Source organism: Leuciscus leuciscus (genome assembly GCF_965113295.1).
Source record: "Leuciscus leuciscus genome assembly, chromosome: 4".
Classification (NCBI taxonomy): domain Eukaryota; kingdom Metazoa; phylum Chordata; class Actinopteri; order Cypriniformes; family Leuciscidae; genus Leuciscus; species Leuciscus leuciscus.
Window position 1 is genome coordinate 18,841,361 of NC_138728.1, and position 23,940 is coordinate 18,865,300.

General features: G+C 38.1%; 1 protein-coding gene across 1 annotated transcript in view; it reads right to left on the minus strand.

Annotated features, from left to right (window-relative positions):
* Window positions 1-23,940, minus strand: part of LOC309497868 (thyrotropin-releasing hormone-degrading ectoenzyme-like) — a 75,657-nt gene that overhangs the window by 31,474 nt on the left and 20,243 nt on the right. Inside the window, exons 3-6 of the mRNA XM_082168221.1 lie at window positions 19,251-19,388; window positions 17,777-17,842; window positions 7,412-7,477; window positions 1,787-1,974 (exon numbers count right to left, since the gene is read on the minus strand). Of these exons, the coding sequence (XP_082024347.1) occupies window positions 1,787-1,974; window positions 7,412-7,477; window positions 17,777-17,842; window positions 19,251-19,388 (458 nt within the window). The remainder of the gene's footprint in view (window positions 1-1,786; window positions 1,975-7,411; window positions 7,478-17,776; window positions 17,843-19,250; window positions 19,389-23,940) is intronic.

Genomic DNA, 23,940 nt, shown 5'->3' on the forward strand with positions numbered 1-23,940 from the left:
AAAAGCCAGCATGTGTTTCAAGTACAATGGTGTGGAATAAATATATTTTTTTTCTGTGGAGTTTGGACATCTCCAGATAGACGGACCCTCTATGAACTTTAATGAGATGGCAGTGGACATGAAACACACAGAAGGAGTGTGAAATACATTCAAACTGACCTTCTCTGTTTTCCTTTTGTTGCTGCCAATGTTTCTGTCAGCACATTTTGCTAGGCTGGCTTAAAGCCTCAAGTGAGGTGTTACACTGCATTTACAAAGGTGCCAAATCCCCCTGCATTCTGGCAGGTTGTCTGGTACTCAGCTGAAAACCCGCCTGAGGGGCAAAACAGGAAAAAGACGCCCCCTACTCGCAACTCAGCTTTGCTATTGACTCCTGGAGCAGCTCTGCTTCTGAACGCCTCCGCAGAAGACCGCAGCGCTCAGAAAACACATTCATGTAGGAGGAGACGTTCAAAGTAAGGTGGCTTTGTCTGCTCTGAACAAATGAACTCAGGAAAGAGGCGGACAAACAAATTTCTACCTGTATGTTTCATATTTATAACATTAGATGGCTTGTTATAGAGAGAGCTAGCCTAGCCATGCAGAATGAAGAAAAATGCTTTTATCTCACTAGAGTTATTATTATCTCCTATTTCTAACTAATGGATTCAACTTTTAACCACCTTTAGTCAAAAAGCAACCACAATAATATATCCAATAGATTACAAGATAAGAAATGTTTTCTCATGTCCTGAAATTGCAGGTGTTTGACATTGATATTGTTCTCAACTTGAGAAACGTTATTATTACTATCCAAATGGCAATACTGCTTAACAACCCTCCCCACACACACTCAAACTGACAGTTCAGCAATAAAATTCAATTCTTGAGTCAATTCTAACAGTGTCTGATCCAAAACAAAAGGAGGATTTCTAAAACGGATCAGAGGCAGTATTGAATTATTCATCTCACACAAACGAAGAATTAAACTAATTTATCTGCCAGTGACACATGCGGTTTTCTGTGACAACGCAGACGGGTGCCAAACAGCATGTGGCGGTGACGGGTTAGCATAAATCGCTAATAATAAATGAAATGCTCAGTTAATAGCAGCTTGATAGCTTGTGTGAGTGAACATGATGTGAGATCTAATTCATACAAATACTCTTTATACTGTCCTACTAAAGAAGAAAAAACATCATAAACCAGCCTAAGAAAGTTTGCTGGTATTAGCTGACTGACTAGCTTGGTTTCTATTGAAGACCATCAAACAATTGTTGGCTGGTTTTAAGCTGTTTCTTTTAGTAGGAGTGATAAAAGGCAGACAAGATGTGCTAAGCATTAAACTGTTCACATCCTTTGGATAAGTGAGGAAATCCTCTGGGTTTTCATGCTCTTGTGGGGCGCTAGGCTAGTCTTTATCTGTCTAGCTCTACTTATAATCTCCATATGGTCTATTCTTCTGTATTTCTTCCAAAATATCTTAAAGTTTAATCTTATTTTTAATCAAAATGGTTTCTTCTCTTCAGCTGCAGAACAACTGTAGGATATTTTTCTCTCTGAGCTTGATCTGATCACAGGAAACTATCAGAGCATCACTGTGTGGGATTTTTACATTATTCAGCATTGCAGTGTTCAGCAAACATACAGGCCTCTGCGTATTATGGTGGATTTTCTGCACTGATTTGTGAGCTCATGGAGAATCAGAGGTTAGTTGATTGATGGTGTTTCATTTTCATGCAACAACCTATCGCATTCGACATATAGCACATTCCACATATATCACATTTGAGCTATAGCACACTACCTTTTAGTGAACAGCTCAGGATTCTGGATCTTGGCGTCCGTGTCATAGACAAAGTGCTCTTGGGAGATGGTGACACTGTTGTCAAGACTGTCGTTCTTGCTGATGGTGACGACAGGGTAGCCCATCTGCAGGGTCCAGCGGTCCATGACCTGCGTGATGTTGATGTCCTTTCCCTCCCGATGCATGGCCTGTGACACAAAATATCATACATCAAGCATTGAAGGGCATATAATGGCGAGTAGAAGGTAAAAATAGATTGTGCCTGATAGTGTCAGTTGAGTGGAAGTGAGTTGTGTTGGTGGGCTTTAGGGTTTAGGGACCACCTAATGAAACATTTATAAATTAATTCAGATTTGATGGCTTTAATGGGTTCTCATGCACATATTTGGGCTGATTCAGGTTTTCTTTGTCTGGCAAAACTAAAATGGATGTAAATAAAAACCCATCCAGGACTTTTAATTAAAAACTCTTAGTGAATAGAAAGGTGATTAAAATTCACTGTTCTTTTACACTGCACACGGAGGAACATTACAAGGCAATTTCCAGTTATCTAACCTCTCTATACAAGAGCAACGCTTGTAAAGGAGTAAAAATAGATTTATAAGTCTGATTTCTTCAAAGGAAGCTTCTCCTCCTTTTTATAGTAGTAAAACATAAAATTGGATCTCACGGCTCATTAATGAGGAAAGCTCGTAATGTGACTAAGTTTCGTCCCTGGAGGAAATATACTGCATACACGTTTTTTACTTACTCTTTGAAAATGCTTATATAATGACTCAGAATGATGGACAACTGACAGTTTTTTGTATGAATTGTTTTCAAAAGTTCTCTGTATATATGAGGAACTTTCAAATGCTTTATGAAGTTTAATCCACTTTTCACCTTGAGCTGGTGTATCGATTTTGAAAACGGTGATAAGAAGGGTAGGTGACTGCCAAGGCCGCATTAATGCACGGGCTTACCTGGGCTGAAGCCCAGGGGCCTCCCAAGTTCAGGGGCCTCCCATGTTCAGGTTCATGATGAGCTGAAAAGGTCATATTGTTTTGTAACTTGTCAGATTTTGTCGTTGTATGTCGCTAGTCTCTATACTGTGAAGTCGCTTGTGGACGTTGGTAGTGCTGTCGCTCTAATGTTATTGGTAGACTGCTCGTCTGGCCACATCTATACAAAACACCATCACAAGTGATACAACTATATTATTTTAATTTGACTAGGAATTAGGCTCAAAAGAAACAGTATGCTGTTGGGAGAGTGTTTTTATATTACCACACAGCAGTGTTCAGTGGATTAATAATTTACTAGATTAACGATCGATCAATCTACAAATGAAACTCACTCATACTGTCATAAATTACTAAAACGTCATTCGAATTTGACTAATAATACATTTTCTTGTCTTTTTATATTGTCTTGTCTTGTCTTTTTATACATTTTCCATTATAATAGTCAACATAATGCAGGGGAAACTGTAAAATGAACTGCAGCAGTGCTAAACTTGCATCATAAAACTATAAATGTATGAATTAAACTCACTGAGACTGTCGACAGTTTCTTTTCCATGCATCAATTTATTATATCCATGTTTGTGGTTAGTTACAGTCAAATCATATAAAACAGTGAAATCGCCCTTGAACTCTTCTGTCTTGCCTGCACTGCACTCGAGACGGTGACGGGAGTTGAGCTCCACTGAAAGGCTTCTTTCCTATTGGTTGTCGCTCGCGAAAATCGCTTCTCATTTGCATAAAGTTGAAATTTAGTTGCTGTGTGTGGTTGTTAAATAAAGTGTCTTGTGTTTATGCTCAAGTGGTCTCAGTGATATGTTAATAACAATATTATGGTGTTTTCTGGCTCAAAGAGGAAAAACTCACTGTTGTAGATCTCGAAAGAAACGAATGCATTTTGTGATGTAGATTACCTAGATATTACACTTTTTTAAAATGAGACTCTATAAATCGAGGGGATGGGGGGCCTACAAAACCTCTCACCCCGGGGCCTAACATTAGGTTAAGGCGGCTCTGGTGACTGCAAATCATTGGACAAACCTTGAGAAACATTTATGTAAAAGAAAAAGTATTAAATTGTTCTCCATATACATCAAATATTAAAAAGAGTTTGATCAAGGAAACTAGTGGTTACAACAATCCCAGAATACACTGCCAATGGAGTGGAGTGAAATAATGACTATAAATACACAGTTCACGAGTTCACACTTACAAATAATTAGATTTGATAGAGTAAAAGAGGGGATCGGCTCCAAGCTCGGAATTTGGCCCGAACTCAGAATACTCCCCCGTATCCCTGGGTGGGATAGGAACTAGCTGAGAGTAGGAGTCAAGGTGGCGGAGGGATGCAGAAAAGACTGTCGAGGAATGAAGGTGAGTCAACTATATATATCAACTAACTATATCCAATCGTACTCTAATCGTAGATCATTTGAATGTGCTCCTCTGGAACTTTGTTAATAAAACATCATATTTCATTCAGAACAGAAATGCATGGACTATTTTACTTAGTGTTTGTGTGTGTTGTGTATTTTTAAGGTTATTAAAGTATCATGTTTTTAGCAACATGATAACATCAAATTCTACTGGAATCAATCGTGAGCCAAGCCTTCCATGTGTTTTATAAGAGTGTTTATATAAGAGTATTTGTGTATCAATGTGTATAAACAAATTTTGAGGTTTCATTTCAATCCTGATGTAGGTGTCTATATCTGCAGTAGACAGTGAGGCAGTTTGCTAGGTTTTTGGATCAGAGCGAATGTCATTGGCTCTACAGATATTTCCAATCATTTCCATTCACGGCATCCTAAAGAGGTGCAGCATTTCATACTTACTGGAACCAATCATTAATTTTGTATGAAATTGGTTGTAACCGTTGGAGAGCTACAGTGTTTCTGCAGCAGTACTGAGTCAGTGTGTTGTGGAGACCCATGGGACTGGAAGAGAAATGTGGCGACAGAAACAAAGTGCTCTGTCAGGCTCTCTTGCATTCTGCAAACTTCAGCTTGACTAGATCAGTCGAGCATGTGAACTTCCCTTCTCCAGTGTAACTGGGACCCTCTTGCTTATAGCAATTGATTATGACCATTGTGAGTATTCAAATATGAGACTAACTAAGCTTGTATGAGATGACTTTAATTGATTAGTGTCAAGGATATTATATAGAAAATGTTAAAGGGGTTAAATTATGCCCTTTTACGAAGTCTTGATTCTTTTTAGGGTATAGCAGCATATGCTTTCATGCTTGATTGTCCAAAAAACACATTATTTTATGCATTTTATGTCAAAACAGAGTCTCTTTGACATAGCGATAACACTGTCTTCTCTAATGCAGCTCGCACCTTTTTATCATATATTCCGTGGGCGCAGATTATTTAAATTATTATTAACATTTAGACTTCACAAGGTCCATAAAAAAGCGTTGTAAACTAGTCGTTCATTGTAGTTCTTGTGAATTCTGTTAAATAAAATATTTCCCTTTCGAGTGGACTTTGAGCTTTGTAACCTTGCAGAACTTTTTTATGCTCAAACAGCAACATTACACACTAACCAAGTAGAAAAGGTGAAAAAGCATAATAGGACCCCTTTAAGTGAAGCCGGACAACTTCTCACATCTGTCGATGACTCACAGTTTGTTTACCATGTGAATACAGAAGAAGAGGCTCTGAAGAGGCTGATGACGGCAGCTGATGTTCCTACATAATGAATCATTTTTCTGTAGGACGCTTTCAGGAAGCCACTGTACCTTTGCCCTGGTGGAAATAATTAAAGGAAGTGAAGGCCGGTCCGGCGATGTGTCGTGAGCTTGACAAAGGGCTTTGTGGGCGCCAAGCACTGCCAGATTATTGCAGCAAATTGGATTTCATGAATAGCTAATGAACATAGCGCATATCAGTATTCATTAGATGATGGGCTGTCACGGACTGTTAATGTAGCTAAATTCGTCAGTGCCTCACAAACACGGTCACTGAGAGGAGAACAGGGTCCTGGTGACATGAATTCACCTTTAAATCCTTTCTGTTCTGAAAGAGAAAATGAAGAAGCGGGCGCCCATCAGCCGACACTTAGGAGAGTGATGTGAATGACAAAACGCTTCATACGATGCTGATAGCTGCTAAATGTCCTGCTGTTCCATTACAAACTATAATAACTTTGAGATTATGCTTGAAAGTAATCTCATTAAAGTCATGACACTTTGTAAGATGAGCACTGAGAAGACTTGCTGAGAGTCGTCTGACTTCAAAAGCACATCTCTGTGCTGATGACTTGAACCCAACGGTCAACTTCACTGTGATTATGGATGTTGGCTACAACATTTCCTGACAATGGCCAGCAGTTTCACTCGCTCTTCAGTGTCTAAAGCTTTTTTATGTCCTCGTTTATTTCTTAAAAAGCTTAAATCTTACATATTAAATAGATAAGGTTTTATATTTAATCTGTATTATTTACAACTGCACTGCACAGGTGTGTTAGCATATTAGCATTATGTAGGGTCACACCTCCAGCCTTGTCATTTTGTTATTTTAGCAATTATATCTGAAGCTGCGTTTCCTCAATTAGATTACGGATTATTTGATACCTCCATCCATGAAGGTAAATGAGGTGTATGGAAATGGCATATAAGAAACAAAATTGCAATACTAGCACTTGTTTTGCATGTGTGTGAATATAATAAAGAAACAATCATTCAAAAAAAAAGTATTCAGGTTTTATTGTGATTTATTGTAGAAGCTTTGCATTAGCATTGCAACTTTAGTTGTCCTGGAAACTAAACTGAAGGGATTATGGGAAATGAAGTTTTCCATTAACTATATGGTTGCTAAACCTTCTCTGGTACTAGAAAAGATGGAGAAATTGACGCAGCGAATCTTAGGATACATACCTGTGAGTGTTTTTGTCAGTCATGCCAAACCCAATATAAACTGTATTTTTGAGGCCAGAGTGACGCACCTAAATAGGTAAACACTCCTACAACGGTGGATCATTTTTAGATTTTCCTTAGGTTATTCTCGGCTACACCTGAGCTGAAGGGCAGATGCTCATGTTTAATCTGAGAGACTCATCAGGCTTGTCAGCAATTATGTGACACTTCACTAATCTGGTCTGATAAGATTCGAGTAATTTATAAGTTAATTAAAACCACCAGAATCAGCAGCAGCAAGACTTCATAATCAGTATCTGTGAACATTTGCATTTAGCAGGTTACAGCGATCAGATTTCTGGATCAATATGTGACCCTCCCATGTGGACTTGTGGAAAACGTTTTCATATTAAGTGAAACCTCAAGTTTTAAAAGCAAGACTATATCAAACACAACCCAGCCTGCGCATCGAACTCCTTCCAATGTGGCATTTCCATAAAACCCTTATGTGTTGATGTGAGTAGGTGGTGTATTGGCATGAATTGTGAGCCACTGATGATGTGCAGTTATATAATGGCCTCTGCCCTACATGTCTATGCAGCGCATGAATCTCTGAACACCTGCCTGCAGGAGACGCACTGGGTGAATTTAAGTAGGTTGAACACATACAATTTCACTCGTCAGCTCGCCGCTCACTGACCCCATCGATGATTCCCACTCGTGGATGGAGGTCTGACACCCAGAAGATGCTTACGATCTTACCTCGGAGAATTTGTTCCACAAGTCATCTCGTGCCGCGTTCCCATACATGTGCGTCATCAGGTAATCCTGCAAATAGACAGAGGTGGAGATCAATATTGGAAGAGAAATAAATTGGACTTCGACAGGAACGGTGAACTTGGGAAACGAAATAAGCCCAAACAATAACATTACTAATCCGCTCAATTCAAACTGAACATATGCAAATTAGCAGCAGATGTTTGGGTGTGATTGGCTGTCAGATCAAGGAGGACCATAAGGAGGCCAATTAGAGGCTGATTATGTTGTTCAAGTTGATGCTGCATCAGCGTGTCACAGAATGAGTAACATACAAATCAGCAACACAATTTTATAGGAGTTTCTTACAAGACAATGGTAAAGTTGTCCATATTACAATAAAGACCCTGGGTTTTAAACAAAAATAATGGGGGGAAATCATTCATTCATTCAGTGACTACAAACTTAAATACTCTTACAAAGTAGTACATTGACGATATCTGATAATCATATTCACATAACAAACTGTAAATGTATTTACATGATACCCATGTACAACTTGCTATTACCTAAACTTTGTAAACATTGTTCTTTTTAAGTGAACATTTGTAAATAAGTAATGTGTAAAAAGTGAGCTTTGTGAAGAAAATAAACACCTCACCATAAGTCAGCAAAGTAAATACAAGTACTTCAACATCAGTCACAGACAAATGTGCAGAGTGGATGGATATCTGTAATGTTGTATATTACTGAAGCTAAGACACTAGTGGGTGTTCATTTCTCTGCTAAAAGACTTTAATCTGTTAAACAGAGGCAGAGCTTGTGCCAAACGCTACATTATCAGTGTGTCTGTTCTGCCCTGCAGTCTCAGTCATACAGGTGGTGGGCGACATGAAGAAGGAGTCTGATCCTAGAGAGCACATTTACATTCATCTGATAAGCACATCTGGTGGGAAGCCTTTTCCCTGCAGTACGAGATTCATCGATAACTCTCGAGTGACCGTGAGCGATAAACCCGTCAACTGTAATCCTCTTCCTGTTGCTGAAGTCAAGAGCACATGCTGACATAAAATAGCATGTTCTCTGTTAATTCTGGGGTATGTGACATACAATGGACTGATTTCGAACTCCCTTTATACTGTGTTTTAAAGGGATAATTCTCTCATTTTCCACACTTCTGTGGAATACAGTCTTGTGTTATGAAGTCATAAGAGAGCTTTGTGCGATGAAAAGAACAAGTCAGATTTCCACAGTTAAATGCCAGCACTCAATACCATTAAAAGCACTCAATACTATTGGCTTTTGAGTGTATTGTGATGCACCAGGTTTGAAAGATTCAATGAGATCTTAGAGAAGAGACGGTTTAAAGTGGATAATCAAAGACTATAAATATGGATTTGGAATGACATGAGCGTAAACAGATGATGGCAGGGTTTTTATTTTAGGGTGAACTTGTCCTTTAATAAGGTAATTATTTTAGACTTTGTTTCATGAATCAGGGTTAGGCACTTGTTGAAATGTAGACAGGCGTCATGCTGAGAGGTTTGAGCAAATTGCATTGGGATCCTAGCCTAGAAATCCAGACCCAAATCCGAAAGATTAAGGGTCTGGCATTGAGTAATGAAAATCGTCCAACTCGAGGGGCGGTACCAAGCATGCATTTGAAAATCTCACTGCACGCAATTGGATAACACTACGACCAATCACTGTCGTGATTGCGCTGTCACTAGCGCTGTCGTCATCTGTTTAGCTTGCCTCTGGCCCGCCTATATCAGATTCACAATGTGATTGGTGCAGCTCGGCACCAAATTGTGCTCTCGCGAGAACGGATTTCCAGGATATTGGGATCCTGAAAGTGTGACTCAGTCCAGCTGGCCTCCATCACTCTACATGCTCTGCTGAGCTCTCAGAGAGTCTGGGATTTGAGTCTGGAGCAGAACCAGATTCATGTTACCATCCTCTCTCTCTCTCTCTCTCTCTCTCTCTCTCTCTCTCTCTCTCTCTCTCTCTCTCTCTTAAATTCAATTAAATTCAGAAAGCTTTATTGGCATGACAAAAAATACATTTTGTATTGCCAAAGCATCAAAACAACATGGAAATTGATTTAGAACATTTAGTACAGAAAATAATAATAATAGTTAAATTAAATCAAAAAAGATAATATTATATATATTCATGGATAGATATAGCAAAAATAATAATATTCATAACATAAGACAATAATAATAAGATAAATAAAGATTAATACATAATAATAAAAAACTAAAAAGGATTATAATACAGAAATCAGCTCAGTTTTATATATAAACTGAACTTGGAATTGAACATTATATACATGTGTGTAGGTGTGTTAGGCTGTGAGTGAGTGTGTGTTTATTGGATGTTTGCTGCTTTCTGGTCGTCCCTCAGGAGGTGGCAAGATGCTACAGTACAAATTTCGCAGCTATATTGGAGCATTTGGCTTCTTTGCCAAGAATGAAACTGAGTTTTGGGGTTGGATTACAGGTGTTAAATTGGGGAAATATTTGATTAATTTTGGGGTAATAGTGGTCTCTGATGTGTTCATATTTTGGGCATTCTGTGAGGAAGTGCAGCTTGGTCTCCGTCACTCCCAGGATACTCACGTCCTCACGGGAGAGACAGGTCTGTCTGCGCTGGCCTGTCTCTATGGCCAGACAGTGCTCGCTGAGTCTGTTCATCGTCAGAGTTTCACATCACTCACTGTGCTCAGGTCGTTCGCAACAGTGTACTCTCGATTTAGTGCCGAATAACATTCCAGTTTGTGTTGGTTTTTAATGGTGTTTGTCCAATGGGTGATGTACTTGTCTTGTTCTGTGTTGATAATTTGTGCAGGCCGAATGTGTGTGTGTGTGTGTGTGTGTGCTGGGGCGTGCTGATCTCTGCAGGTGAGAGCTCAGTCAGTCTCAGCACCAGCTGGCACAGGGGACTCCTGTAACGCTCAGCTCTTTGTGTTTTAGGGCTTTGTAATGGTATGTGTTGGGATCGCTTGTTTTTAGGTGTTTCCAGAATTTGATGGCTCTTTTTTGGATGTTTAGAAGGAGAGGGTATTGGCCTAATTCTGCCCTGCATCCGTTGTTTGGTGTTTTTCTTTGGACTTTGAGTATTCATTTACCGACATCTAAAAGTAGACTTTCAATTGGATGTTTTTCCCAATTAAAAAAATCTAATTTTATAGAAGGACCCCACACTTCACTGCCATATAAAACAATTGGTCCAAATATTGATTTGAAAAGTTTGAGCCAAATTTGGATTGGGATGTCAATTTTGATTGATCTTTTTATGGCATAGAAAGCCCTCTGAGTTCATTCACAGCCAAAATAAAGTAACCAGTTGGAATTATTTTCAGGCCGAGGTAAGTGTACGTTTTTGTGCTCTCAATGGTTCTGTGTGATAGTGTGAATGTGTGTGTTGGTCCCTGAGATCTGGAGCGTTTCTGGAACATCATTACTCTAGTTTTTTGGAGGTTGACGGTCAGGGCCCAGGACTGACAGTAATCCTCCAGCAGATTCAGGCTGTCCTGAAGCCCCTCTTTAGTGGGCGACAGTAGAACCAGGTCATTTGCATAGAGTAGACACTTTATCTCTGTGTCGTGTCGAGTGAGACCTTGAAAGGGAGCATGTTCTAATATATTGGCTAATTGGTTGATGTAAATGTTGAAGAGGGTGGGGCTTAAACTGCAGCCCTGTCTCACTCCGCGCCCTTGATGGAAAAATTCGGTTCTTTGGTTTCCAATTTTAACAGCGCACTGGCTGGCTGTGTGCATCGATTTGATCAAATCATAGAATTTCCCCCCTATTCCATGTCGATAAGTTTTAGGTATAATCCTTCGTGCCAGATTGAATCAAATTCTTTCTTGAAATCAATGAAACAAGCAAAAATTTGTCCTTTGTTTTGATGTACATATTTGTCAATTAGTGTTTGTAATGTAAAAATGTGATCGGATGTGCGACAATTTGGAAGAAAGCCAATTTGGCTTTTACTCAAGGCATTGTGCTTCATAAGGAAGTGTAAAAGTCTGGTGTTTAAGATGCTGCAGAGAACCTTCCCCAGGTTACTGTTCACACAGATGCCTCGTAGTTGTTGGGGTCTAATTTGTCTCCGTTCTTGTGGATGGGGCTGATGAGGCCCTTGTTCCAGATCTCAGGGAAGAACCCCGCACACAGAACATCATTGAACAGTTTTAGCATGGCCAGTTTGAAGCTTTGGTCTGTGCGTTTCAGCATCTCGTTAAGGATGCTGTCAACACCACAGGCTTTCTTGGGCTCAAGGACTCCTCATTTTTCTTCCAATTCTTTCATTGTTTTGGAGAAATCTAAACGGTTTTGATTTTCTTTAATTGATCTTTCCAAATTGTCTAGTTTATAAATTTTTTTCATTTTGGTTATAATTTTGAATTTCAGTTGGGCTGTATAATTCTTGGAAAGTGGTTTTTCCACTTCTCCCAGTCTTGGATTGCCAGAACTTCTTGATTTGGTTTGTATAACAATTTCCATTTGTCCCAAAATGTGTGTGAGTTTATAGATTTTTCAATTTCTTCAAACTGGTTATGCAAAAACTGTGCTTTTTTTCTGCCGGAGTGTGGCTTTATATTGTTTTAGTACCTCACAATAAAGAAGGCAGAGGTCCAGATTATCTTTGTCTGTGTTTTTGGTTTGATACATTTCTGAGTTTTTTTCTCAGAGCCTTAATCAAACCATTTGTCAGTATCTAAATATTTTTTCTTGGGTTTAAAGGGATACTCCACCGAAAAATGAAAATTCTGTCATCATATACTCACCCTCATGTTGTTTCAAACCTGTATGAATTTCTTTCTTCTGCTGAACAGAAAGGAAGATATCTAGAAGAATGTCAGTAACCAGACAGTTTTAGATACCATTGACTTCCATAGGAAAAAAAATATACTATGGAAGTCAATGGTATCTAAAACTGTCTGGTTACTCACATTCTTCTAGATATCTTCCTTTCTGTTCAGCAGAAGAAAGAAATTCATACAGGTTTGAAACAACATGAGGGTGAGTATATGATGACAGAATTTTCATTTTTAATATCCCTTTAACAATTGTCAAATTACTTTTTTGTGCTGTTTTGTAGAATATGTTGTTTGGGTCTTCTGTACTTCCTGATTGATGCCGAATTGATTTTTAGGGTACACCTGTATTTGAAATGAATGTATGAGGGATTGTATTTCTGAAGATTCACCAGCAGTGCTGTAATTAGTGGCACTGTTTTCAGTCCATTTGAAAGGCATTATTGGTTTGGGTAATGTTTCAGATTGCTTTATATAGAGGAGGATTTGGCTGTGGTCTGAAAAGGTTTTAGGGGTTTTACTGTGAATGCTCTCAAAGAGTAAAGGTCGAGATCTGTGATGGTATAATCTACAGTGCTTTTACCAAGAGCTCTCTTCACTCTCTTCATCTCTCTTCATCTCTCTCTCTCTCTCTCTCTCATCACTGACCTGAAGAGAAGTGACCATGTGGCCCAATCTCTCCTCTGATAGGGCCGTCAGTGTGTCGTCATTATTTTGACATTGATGTGTTCTGCTGACGGCCACAGCTAGAGGAAAGACGAGTAAAAATAAATCTAATTGCCACATCAGTCAGTCAGAGTAATTGTGTGTGTGTGTGTGTGTGTGTGTGTGTGTGTGTGTGTGTGTGTGTGTGTGTGTGTGTGTGTGTGTGTGTGTGTGTGTGTGTGTGTGTGTGTGTGTGTGTGTGTGTGTGTGTGTGTGTGTGTGTGTGTGTGTGTGTGTGTGTGTGTGTGTGTGTACTCCAAATATCTCAAATAAATTATACAGTAGCCAGTTTGAATTTATTGATTTGAAATAATAAAATGCATGGAAAACTGCACCACAGAACTTGAAAGTAAATAATGCAACAACATACTGTAGATAAAATAATATTTTTATTTTAAATATAAATGTTTGGCATTCAAAATTAATAAAAATATAATGAAATATGTACATAATCTATATGGTTTTATAAGATGAAAATTTTTTGTGCCTTAAATGTATCTTTTTGTGATTGTATAAAGATGCTAAATTGTATATTTGACCGTTGTCCCTGCATTCGGCAGGTATAAATTGGCTGCTGAATGAGATTTTTGCAGTATGAAATACCCACTCTGCTCATTTGCATACATTTGCATAGCAGCGAGGGACCACCCAGAGCCATTTTATGTTTGCGATGACATTTTCCAGTCTGCTTGGCCTAAAAATGTGTATTTTAATGACTGTGTTGCTACCCACCACTGTTTAGTGACCAAAACGCTCTTATAGACATGAAAGACAGAAAAACACACATACAGTGTTCCTCATGCATGAGAGTTGACTAGCACTAACCATCTATCAATTATAGAGACTGGTGTTGCTATAAGCTAAGCTAATGTGACACTGTAATGAGAATAAACAATACATAGCACAGACAAATAATGGGAATTTTTAATTTGGAGACAATATTTGATAAATATATATTTTTAATTACTCCATTCTACAGTTTCAAAGCACTATGGGGCTGTTTTAGCCAAACTACGCTATTTTAATAGCGGGCATAAAAAGCCTGTACTATACTTAGTTATATGTTGTACTTGTGATGCCGAAAAGTCCGTCTAGTTAGACAGCTAGGATCAGATCTAAAGACACACTTCATAACTCAACAGATTCCAGTGGGATGGGTGTGTGTATAATTAACTTAATGTAATTAGCAAAGGCTAGTTACTCTTCTGACAATCTTCAGGACAGAATAATATCCTGAACGTCCCTTCATCAGATATTATAACCACATTCAGTTATGGTTCCCCATTTTGCAAAGCCAAATTACTTACCAAGGGAGACAAAAGATTGATCGCTTTCGATATGTAAATCCCCCGGAGCTAAAACACAAGTTTTCTGTGAGAGCCTTCACCACAACAGTCAAAGCAGATCATAAATAATTCATTATTCATCCTTCTAAATGAGTTCCCTCAAAAGTAATACAAGAAGAAATATGTCTACAATTTTCCTGCATATGAAAGTAATTTTGAGGCAATGGAGGTAGATTGTTTGGTGAGGTGTTGTGTTTACCTGTTCTTCCCATCAATCACACAGAGACAGACAGAGATACTGAAAGTTCCCATAAGAGAGAGAGACAGAAAACAGCAATAATGAGGCGGAACAGCCAAGCCAGGAGGGGCTGCTGGGAGAAGAAGAGGAATATGGGAAAAACAGATCCTCTCTGTGTTTAAGAATGTTGGGAAATTGAATCGAGGAGTATCTGGCTATTTCATCTGTGTTCAGAAAGAATTATTAGCCCACAATATCCGCAGGGATCTGATGGACTGTCATTCTCCAAGTCAGGATCCCGTTGAGAGCGAAAAACAGGACTATGAAGCACTGAATCCAGGGAAGAAGCTTCCCGCTGTTCCAAATCACATCCAGAGAATGAAGATGGACTGTAACATGCTGAAGTTTATTTCTCCAGGGCAGAAGCGTACTTGTCCTCTGCTATTCATAGGTCAAGCATTTCACATTTCCAGCCAGAATGAATATTTCCTACATCCCATAATATGATCCATCTGAAAGTGGCTTTAAAAGTGATGGGCAGTGTGTGTAAATGAGACGGGAACGCTTCATCACTCCAGCAGCTGTATGAGCCTGAGAACCATTCAGACTTCATTTATGACTCCCACTTTTCTTTTATAAGAGACATTCATCCGCCCGCCTCACCAGCCCATCCACCATTACCAATAAAGACGCCCCTCATCCTCACAGTCAGAGAGAGAGAGAGAGAGAGGGATGGTGAATGGTGGTCCGGGTGGGACTTCAGCCCGTCTGCTGCTTCTGAACTGTTCAGCATTCACGTCTGTCTGCTGTTTCAATTATGCAGAGACACGAGGAGGAGAAGAAATGCCACACAGAAGACAGAATGAAATTAGCTTCAGTGAACAGAGAAACACAGACAGCAGATGAGAGAGGAGAGATGGATCCTGGGAGAAGTGTAATGTTGTCTTTCTCCTCTTAAATACACAGACTTACAGATCTAGAGGGGTTTAAGAGTTCATCAGGTAGAAACATTGCTTAATACAACAAAAAGTTTATTATTAGTAATTTAATTTGATAACACTTTATTTTATTATTTCGATGGTCCACTTTAGACATTATTATACTAAAACTGGTAAAAAAAAAAATCAATGTGTCCCTGTTACAGTGTAATTATATACTGTAAAACTGTAGAACTGACTAATAATAATTAACTACATGTACTTACTATAGAGTTTGGATTAATGTGTGTTTTAGGGTTAGATGATGTAATTATGCAATTTATAGTAATTACTATAGTAACTAACTACATGTAACGTGTAAAAAAGACTAAGTCAGACTAGGTAACTTTGCAACTACATGTCAACTAGCAGTCATTAGAGTATTAGTAGACTGTCTGCTTAATATCTCCCCAAAAGATATTCTACTAACCCAAACCCCAACACTATCAGTCTAGTCTTCGAATACTCTAATGAGAGTTAGTTGACAGTTGTAAAGTTATATTTTTAGTAGAATGTATCAAATGGACCTTCGAAATAAAGTGTAACCTTTCATTTTAATCAAAATTATTACTGTTTCTTTCTTCTTTCTACAAATTTGTCAGAAATGATATGACACAAAGAAAGAAAAATTGATTTTCCAGATACGCCCATCATGTCATATTGATTTACTGATTAACCAAGATTTAGACAGAATTGATTGGCATATTTTCTTGCTTTGGCACTAACCAGTATATTGATGTTGCTAATAATTCCACAGGTTTGCTATAGTAGATACTGGACAAAAGCAAACAAAGTAATTACATTTATAGCCAGTCCAAGATATATGAACACGTGTGCATTAGACACATCAGTTTACTGGTCAGACGTGTGTTTGTGCTGCGATATAAAGCTTGTATGTGCAGCTGTTACATCAGTAAATGAAGCATTAAATCTGCTCTGCAGAAAACATGACCTGATTGTGCTTCCAGCAACTAAGAGCAACAATAAACCACAACGTCAAAAATAACCCAGAACGAAGCTCTGAAACTGACAGCATCTCAGTCATAAAGTGACATAAGTAATTTCTTTGGATCTAGAAGATGAGGAATCTAAATGTGAGTCTTACACCTCTGAAAGTGTGTTAACTCACATGTCAAAGGAAGAGGGTGTCACATTTAACTCTCATTCGTTTACAGATTTACTCACACTGGATTCAAACCTGCAGCCTGTTTGTTCACAGTCAAATCCTTTAACCACATTTCAGGATGTAGTTTCGTGTAGAAGCCATACGGTGTCCAAAACAACACTTAATACTGTCTAATAATACATCAAGAGATCTGCTGTTCACTTCTGAGGGTCCTGAACTGGAAGACGGGACGCAGGAAGAGCTTTACAGAAGATGAACATGTGACTATAAACAAACAGCACAACAAAAGCCTGGAGCTGATACTCTGTTCACCAACATCGACACAATACCAGACACTTGTGCTTTAACACAACTGATGTGTTTCATCAGATCTTGACGAAGTCATGACTGTAAACCGGTTTAACACAGAGAATCATTCTGAAACTTCTGATTGTTACTATTTCAGATATGAAATTAATTTCTGGCGCGAACATGTTTAATCGTTTGCCTGTTTGTGTCACTTTCACCTCAAGCTTGATGGAAACTCAAGCGCGTGACACGAAAACAAGCTGTTGTAGCTCTAAAGATAAGAAGCACATGTAAACCGACACGGTTGAATAATCTCACAAACGCTTGTAGCAAAAATACGTAACACTCAGAAGAACCGAAGAGGCTTGAGAAATGAACATTTGTTTTGATAGTTTTAAATGGTGAGAATTTGAAAGATGAATTGAAAAGTTTTGGATTTATGCCAAAATCCTGTTATGATACTGTATGTATAATTCGTACAAAGAGCCTTAAACATTCACAAGACACATTAGGAGTAAAAACATACATGAGTGTGAAATTGTTTGTGACCACAAAGAGAGAAGATGAAAGAAAAACTACTGACTTACTGCCAGGATTATTCAGTTATTTGTTTGTTTAGTTTCATTTTCATGGACTTTTAGTTTGCTTCTCTTGGTTCCCTGTTGTCTCTGTTCCCGCTATCATTAGTTACTATGGTGATTGATGTGATCATGACACCTGTTGGTCCTTTAGTTTGTTATCTGTTTATATTTAAGTTCCTCATTTCCCTGCTTTCAGAGTCAGTTATTATTTGTGTTTGAGCTTGGGCTAGACACGCTGTTAAGTTGCCATTGTCTCTTTGAATTACTTTGCTTTGCTTATTAAATACTTTTGTTTTGGAAATTCAGAATCTTCTTCATCTTTGAACTGAGTGTAACACTTACATTGAGGCCTCTCTGGAATAGCGTCTGTCCCATGACGTTCGCCAGCATCCGGATCAGAGCGGCTCCCTGCGGACACACAGTAAACACACGTTCAATAAAGATTGCTTATTTACACATGCAAAAAGTAAAAAAAAATAAAAAAATATACATCGTTTTGAGCGTTTTGAACAGCATATCTGACATGCTGTCGATTACTACAGAAAATGTACATGAATTCACTTATTATGGAAGTCAATGGGGCAAAATATTCTGTAGGGTTTAAATGCAGAAATGTGTTATTCGACCAGGAAAGTTGTCAAAATCATAATTCTAGTGGAGTGACTGTTCAAGGAGGATGAACTTCTGGTTATGTACATCGCAGAAAAAGTTTAACATTATTTAAAAAGAGTTCCGTTATTATGGCACTGTTCAATTTCTAGCAGGTCTGGATCATCTAAACAAGGACTCCATGTGGTGCTGCTGCTGTTTTCTGCTGTTTTCTGAGTTTTCATCAGCTTTTTTGATTTTGAGTGGCTTTGACATGCTCATTTGACAGCATCTAAGTCCCATCCCTCCACAATCTGTGTGATGAGTGTCACTTCCTGTTAGCGCTGGGGACTCATGGGATGTTGTGGGATTTCAGAGTCCTTAGAGTGCGAGGAGGAAGTGATAAGGGACGGCCTGGTGTCAGTGTGACTGACAGAGTTCATAACCCAACAGAACTTGTGGGGAAACAGGGGGAGGGGCTTGAGGAAGCGCAAGAGCCAATCACAAACCGGCCTTGAGCTGATTGACAGCTGGAGGGAGAGTTGACACAGACACTCAAATATTCAGTGGACGGAAGATTCTGTCTGTGTCTGAACTCTGATAGAGGACAAAGATATTTCTTTCCTTTTCTTTGTGTCTTTAATGGCTTTCGGATGTTAAGATGAGAGAATATATTTAGGCGCTGGAGTTTTTTTTCAGTAAAGTGTGTTTCAGTGAGAAAGAGGTAATTAAATAGATGTTGTCTGGTCTGAGAAATGTTTAATGTGCCACTAAAGTCCCCAGAGCACACAAAAACTCTCAGTGTAACAGTTTCTGTCCTCGACTTACTAAAAAACAAGCTTTTAATTAAACTGTTTTTCTTGTGTATGTGAAGAGGCTTATAACAGCACGACTCCATTTACAATTCACAAAGATAAACTGAGATTTCTTTTGCTGGGAGAAAAATAACAAGCAAACTGAGGTGTTTACTGGACTCAATAAAAGAGCAAGTCTATTGGTGAAGTCCGCACATAAATAAATGACTGATTTAGACCGACGAGACTGTTGTTTTACAAAGTCATTGTTCCTCTTCTACTGTCTTGCCGAATAAAAAAATTTGTAAATTAAATTAATTTTATGTTGTATAGTATAAATCAGTTTTGAATTCAGTTCAGCTCAATATTAAGGGTTTCTAATCATTTCAATCATGCAAATGAAGCCTGTGGGATTTTATGAGAGATTCTCTTGCCTTCTTATATGCGATCCAGTCAAACACTCGGTCGATGTCTGTGGCTTCAAACACTTCCTGAGAGATCGGATGAGAACTGGCCAAACCGTCCAATAACATCACCTCATGAAGAACATCAGTCAGGAACCTCTGCTTCTCCTGTGGATGAGAGACTTTACTCGTTTTTTACAGTATCAAACACATAAACATGAAAGTCTCATGAAAGCTTTTATTTTCAAAAGTAAAAATAACTTTGAGCTGCTCTATAAATGAAATTAGAAAATGGTTGTGAGAAAATCCAGCTCTCTATCTCTCATGACTGAAGACTTTATTCCTGCAGAAGCTTCTATAATTCATTCTGATGAAACGTCACTGTCGCCACACGAGCGCCAACACGACACACTTGAGCTACAATACACTCAGTGTGTGTGTGTGTGTGTGTGTGTGTGTGTGTGTGTGTGTGTGTGTGTGTGTGTGTGTGTGTGTGTGTGTGTGTGTGTGTGTGTGTGTGTGTGTGTGTGTGTGTGTGTGTGTGTGTGTGTGTGTGTGTGTTGTACAGGGGTCTTGCTGTCTCTCTACTCTGATCAAATGTCTCCCTGTAGGAATCACTATAAAGACAGGTAGAAGTTTTGGGTCAGATGAAAAAGACCCTCATCATTCACTGTTGTCTGTGGATCTGTGGAGAGTCACGATCTCAAATGCAATGAGTTGTTCAGCAGCACTTGAGGAAGATGTTACTCTGATCCCAGGATATTTCCATTTTTTTAAGGAAGTCTAATTTTTAACTGCTTAAAAGTAACATAATGAGAAATTACACCACAATGAGGCAATTAAAAATGTCATGGTACTGCCATGCTTTTCTTTGAATTACCTTGACACGTCATGTAAATATACAAATACAACATATTATATTACAATAAATACTGACGCCTAATGTTCATATTAAATGTTTGAATAAACTAATAATCACTTGCTCCAGTTTTGTAGATCAACTTCTACTTTCAAAAGATATACAGCTAAAATAAACACATGAATGTAAAACCACAATCATTTCAGTAAAATGTGACACTATTTTCCCGTTACTCATTTAAAAGTGGCGGTTTGCCAGTTACTGTACATTAAAATGAATTAAACATGAATCACATGAAATATATATGAAAGCATTACACTGCAGGTTCATATTCTAAACATCTTCATAATGGGCCCTCTGGCAAAATCTCTTCACTGACTGTCTGACCAAATTCAAAATTAAGCTAAATTAAGATTTTATTATTTTATTATCTTCTCATCTTTATGTATTTATTAAATGTGAGTGACCAAGAGAAAGTCAGCAAACTATCAGCTGTTATAAACACATCTTGTTTTGATACTCTGAATGTTTTATTACACCTGTATTCATTGTCATTATGAATAACTCTTGGCCATTAAAGCTTTTGGCAGCTTGATTAAAAATCATGCTGAAGACATTAATCCAAGAAAGCAGGATATTTCAAACAAGGGATTTGAGCTACAACAAACAACGTATGGAAATAAGTCCAGAAACAAATGTTCATCAAAACCCTTCATAGTTTTATGTCAAAATAATGAGGCATATTCTATTAACCCAGTGATTCCTGGTTTCATGTAATGTGTTCAAATCACAATCTCATATTCTGATGTTCTGCTAAAAGCAGATTAATGAAATGACAGGAGACATACAGACAATCAATACAAATCAATACAGAGAATATTTATCTGAGCGTCAAACTAAGATTGATGTGTGATTGTTGGGTGACTTTTTATCATATTTGTAGATTTTATAAGTCTATCTTGTATGGCTTTCATATGAATTCTTTCTTTTTGAGCAGCTAATGAAGGGTGAAATTTCCTACAATAGAATTACATCTGAGGTATAATTATCTTTAGATGTTCATGTCATAAAAAAAAATGAAACATGCTTTGCTTAATGGACTGCTGTAATAATTTATCCTTCATTTTTAACTTCAGAGAGAAGATCTTGGAGGAAGTGCAACTTTTTGAAATCAGTGTCCTAATTTCTCAGGCTATTTATATCATCACTTAAGTGGTCTTGTAGAAGAGAACAGCATGTGTTTCATGTCTTTACTTTCAGTATTTCCTGATGGACAGTCACTTTAAAGTCTAGATTAATATAAGCTTCACAGGGCAATGTAAATACTGTATATAGACAGAATCAATATATGCAAATGAGCCCTTCATGTTAATTCACAACATACATTATGGTGAATGTGAATACACAGAAACAGAGAAAGAGAGAACAGCTGGTGATGTGGAGCTAATTTTATGTGAGTCACGTAGTGGGCAATATAAAATGAGTGCAATGAGAAGAGCTTCCATCTGGCCCATATGCGCTCTCAACAAGGTGTTTATGTCCAATGATACTTCATTTAGATGCTGCTTATTAACGTCTCAACATCATCACCTGAAGTTTCTCACTGATCAACCACTTTAAGGCCAGAGATCAACAGTGATGCCAGGCGTTAAGGTCAGCAGATTTGGAGCAATGCATGATGGGTAACTAAACCTCGCTGAGAGCTTCTCTAGCATGACGGATGTGAGAAGCCAACAGTCCAGTAGTTGTGAGCAGGTTAAGGGACCGATAGGCTGTTTTAATGACCTATTAAGGACTCTTGTCAAATCCATTCCCACATTTCTCAGTGCATTTGTGAGTTTTCAGTTCTGGTTTACACTCCTTCCTCTTGAAATGTGTAATATTATCCAAATTGTGGTAAGTAAATTCTTACAGTCATCCTATCAGGGCGCTGAAGTGTTTCCATCTAAACTTATCGGACGAGAAAGAACCAATTACTCCCTGAAATGATGTTCCCAAATGATCTCTCTGCTTGGCTGATGCTCCATAACCAAGGTTGAGTAGAGAGGTATGAAATACTGGGACAGATGGGATGGGAAGGTCATTATGTCAGTGAGAATGTGTGTATGAGGAGAAATCACACAAGTATTAAACAAGGGTGCTATACTGACAGTATCTTACTCAAATTAGATAAATATATAAAAAAATTTAATAAAAAAAACCGAATGTAATAAACTTTTGGTATTAAATGTCAACAGGGGCTAAATGTATCGCTTTAGACTGCCTTCAGCACTTACTCTTAGCATTTACCACTCTTAGTGCACACTATGTCCAGTCCAGTCTAAGACATGTCAGGTCTTGTGATGAACACACAATAATCTTCACACAAGCTCATAATAAAACTGAACACAGTCAATGAATCATCATGAGCAGAAGATCCAAACATATTTAATCAGAACGACTGCTAATTCACAGTAACGGATGAGCAAACAGAGAACTTTCTCAGAAATTCCCCAACGTTCTGGCAATTTTCTTTCAAAGTTATGAACAAACATTCTTCCAGTAAGGTTAACTTTAATAATGCTCTCAAAACGTTATCACAAAACATTATCTATACATTGTTCATGCAGTTCAAGTGCATCACAATAGCAGCATTAGAGACCACTGATCATAGATACATGATCATTGATCATAGATACACCTAAATATACTAATATCTAGATCCCAATGAAGAAAAGGGCTTTCAGAAGATCAGAAGAACGGCAGGATTGTATCATTCTTTCAATATATTTTTTATTTTATTTTTTTTTTTAGGTGGGTTAGGTGGAAGTCCTGTTCGTGACTCGAGAAAATCCCGTAAAATATTAATAATGTTCAGATATAGTGGCAAAAGAAGTCTTTGAAGGTGTTTGACTTCCTCCTGTTGTTCACAAACACTGATTTACACTGGTTTATTTATCACCCTATAATACAGGAATATCATGATATGATTGTGTGTTTGGACGCACCTGGTCTGGAAAAATAGCCTCATAATTCTTGGCTGTTATACAACAATTCAGAGCATCACTGAACCTATTGACTCCTGTGAGATGGTGAGCATTGTCAACTGAATTCATGCTTTGTCTTTCTCCGAACGTGAACCCATCTGGATGGGGGAAATGGATGTGGACGAATTATTAGACCATAAAACTTTTAATCCTTGCACTTTATTTAAAGGAGTTTGGATTTGCTCTAGTTTATGTGTGCCAGCCTTGAATTCAAGTGTTTTTTCAATGGCAGCTTTGGCACAAATTCCAGCTCTGTGAAGCTCCACAGTAAATTAGCCATTTTAGTTCAGACTCACACAGGTGTGGCACTAATGAAGTATGCCTTTTCCTTCTGAATATTTTTTGCCAACTAGCACAGGTAAGAATGTTTAAACGTGTTGTTCAGAATGCATTATGATCAGAAGCTCACCAATCTGTCTGTGGCACAGTGGCACTGTAATATTATTTCACAGCTCTCTTATGATAATTGATTGAACATCTGGAAGAGACTACATATAGACTAAAGTTTCATTAAAACAGCAAAATATGATGGCATAATCACTGGTTGCTGTGGCAATGCAGCAGGACTGAAAAATAGAGACATGATAACAGAGCTCAACACCATTAAATATGATTCTTTCTGCACATGAAGTCAAACTCAAACTGCGCTCATAATAACCATTGAAACAGTTGGAACAATTTGTTCCTTACAAGCTCATAATGAACCAGTCCATGCATGCCTCCATTTGGCCTGCTAATTCACTACTGACTGTAAGATCGAATACACCCATTAACTTAATGTAAAACATGGTCCTTTGAGCTACCCAAAGAGAAACTTTGGGACTAAAATACAAAA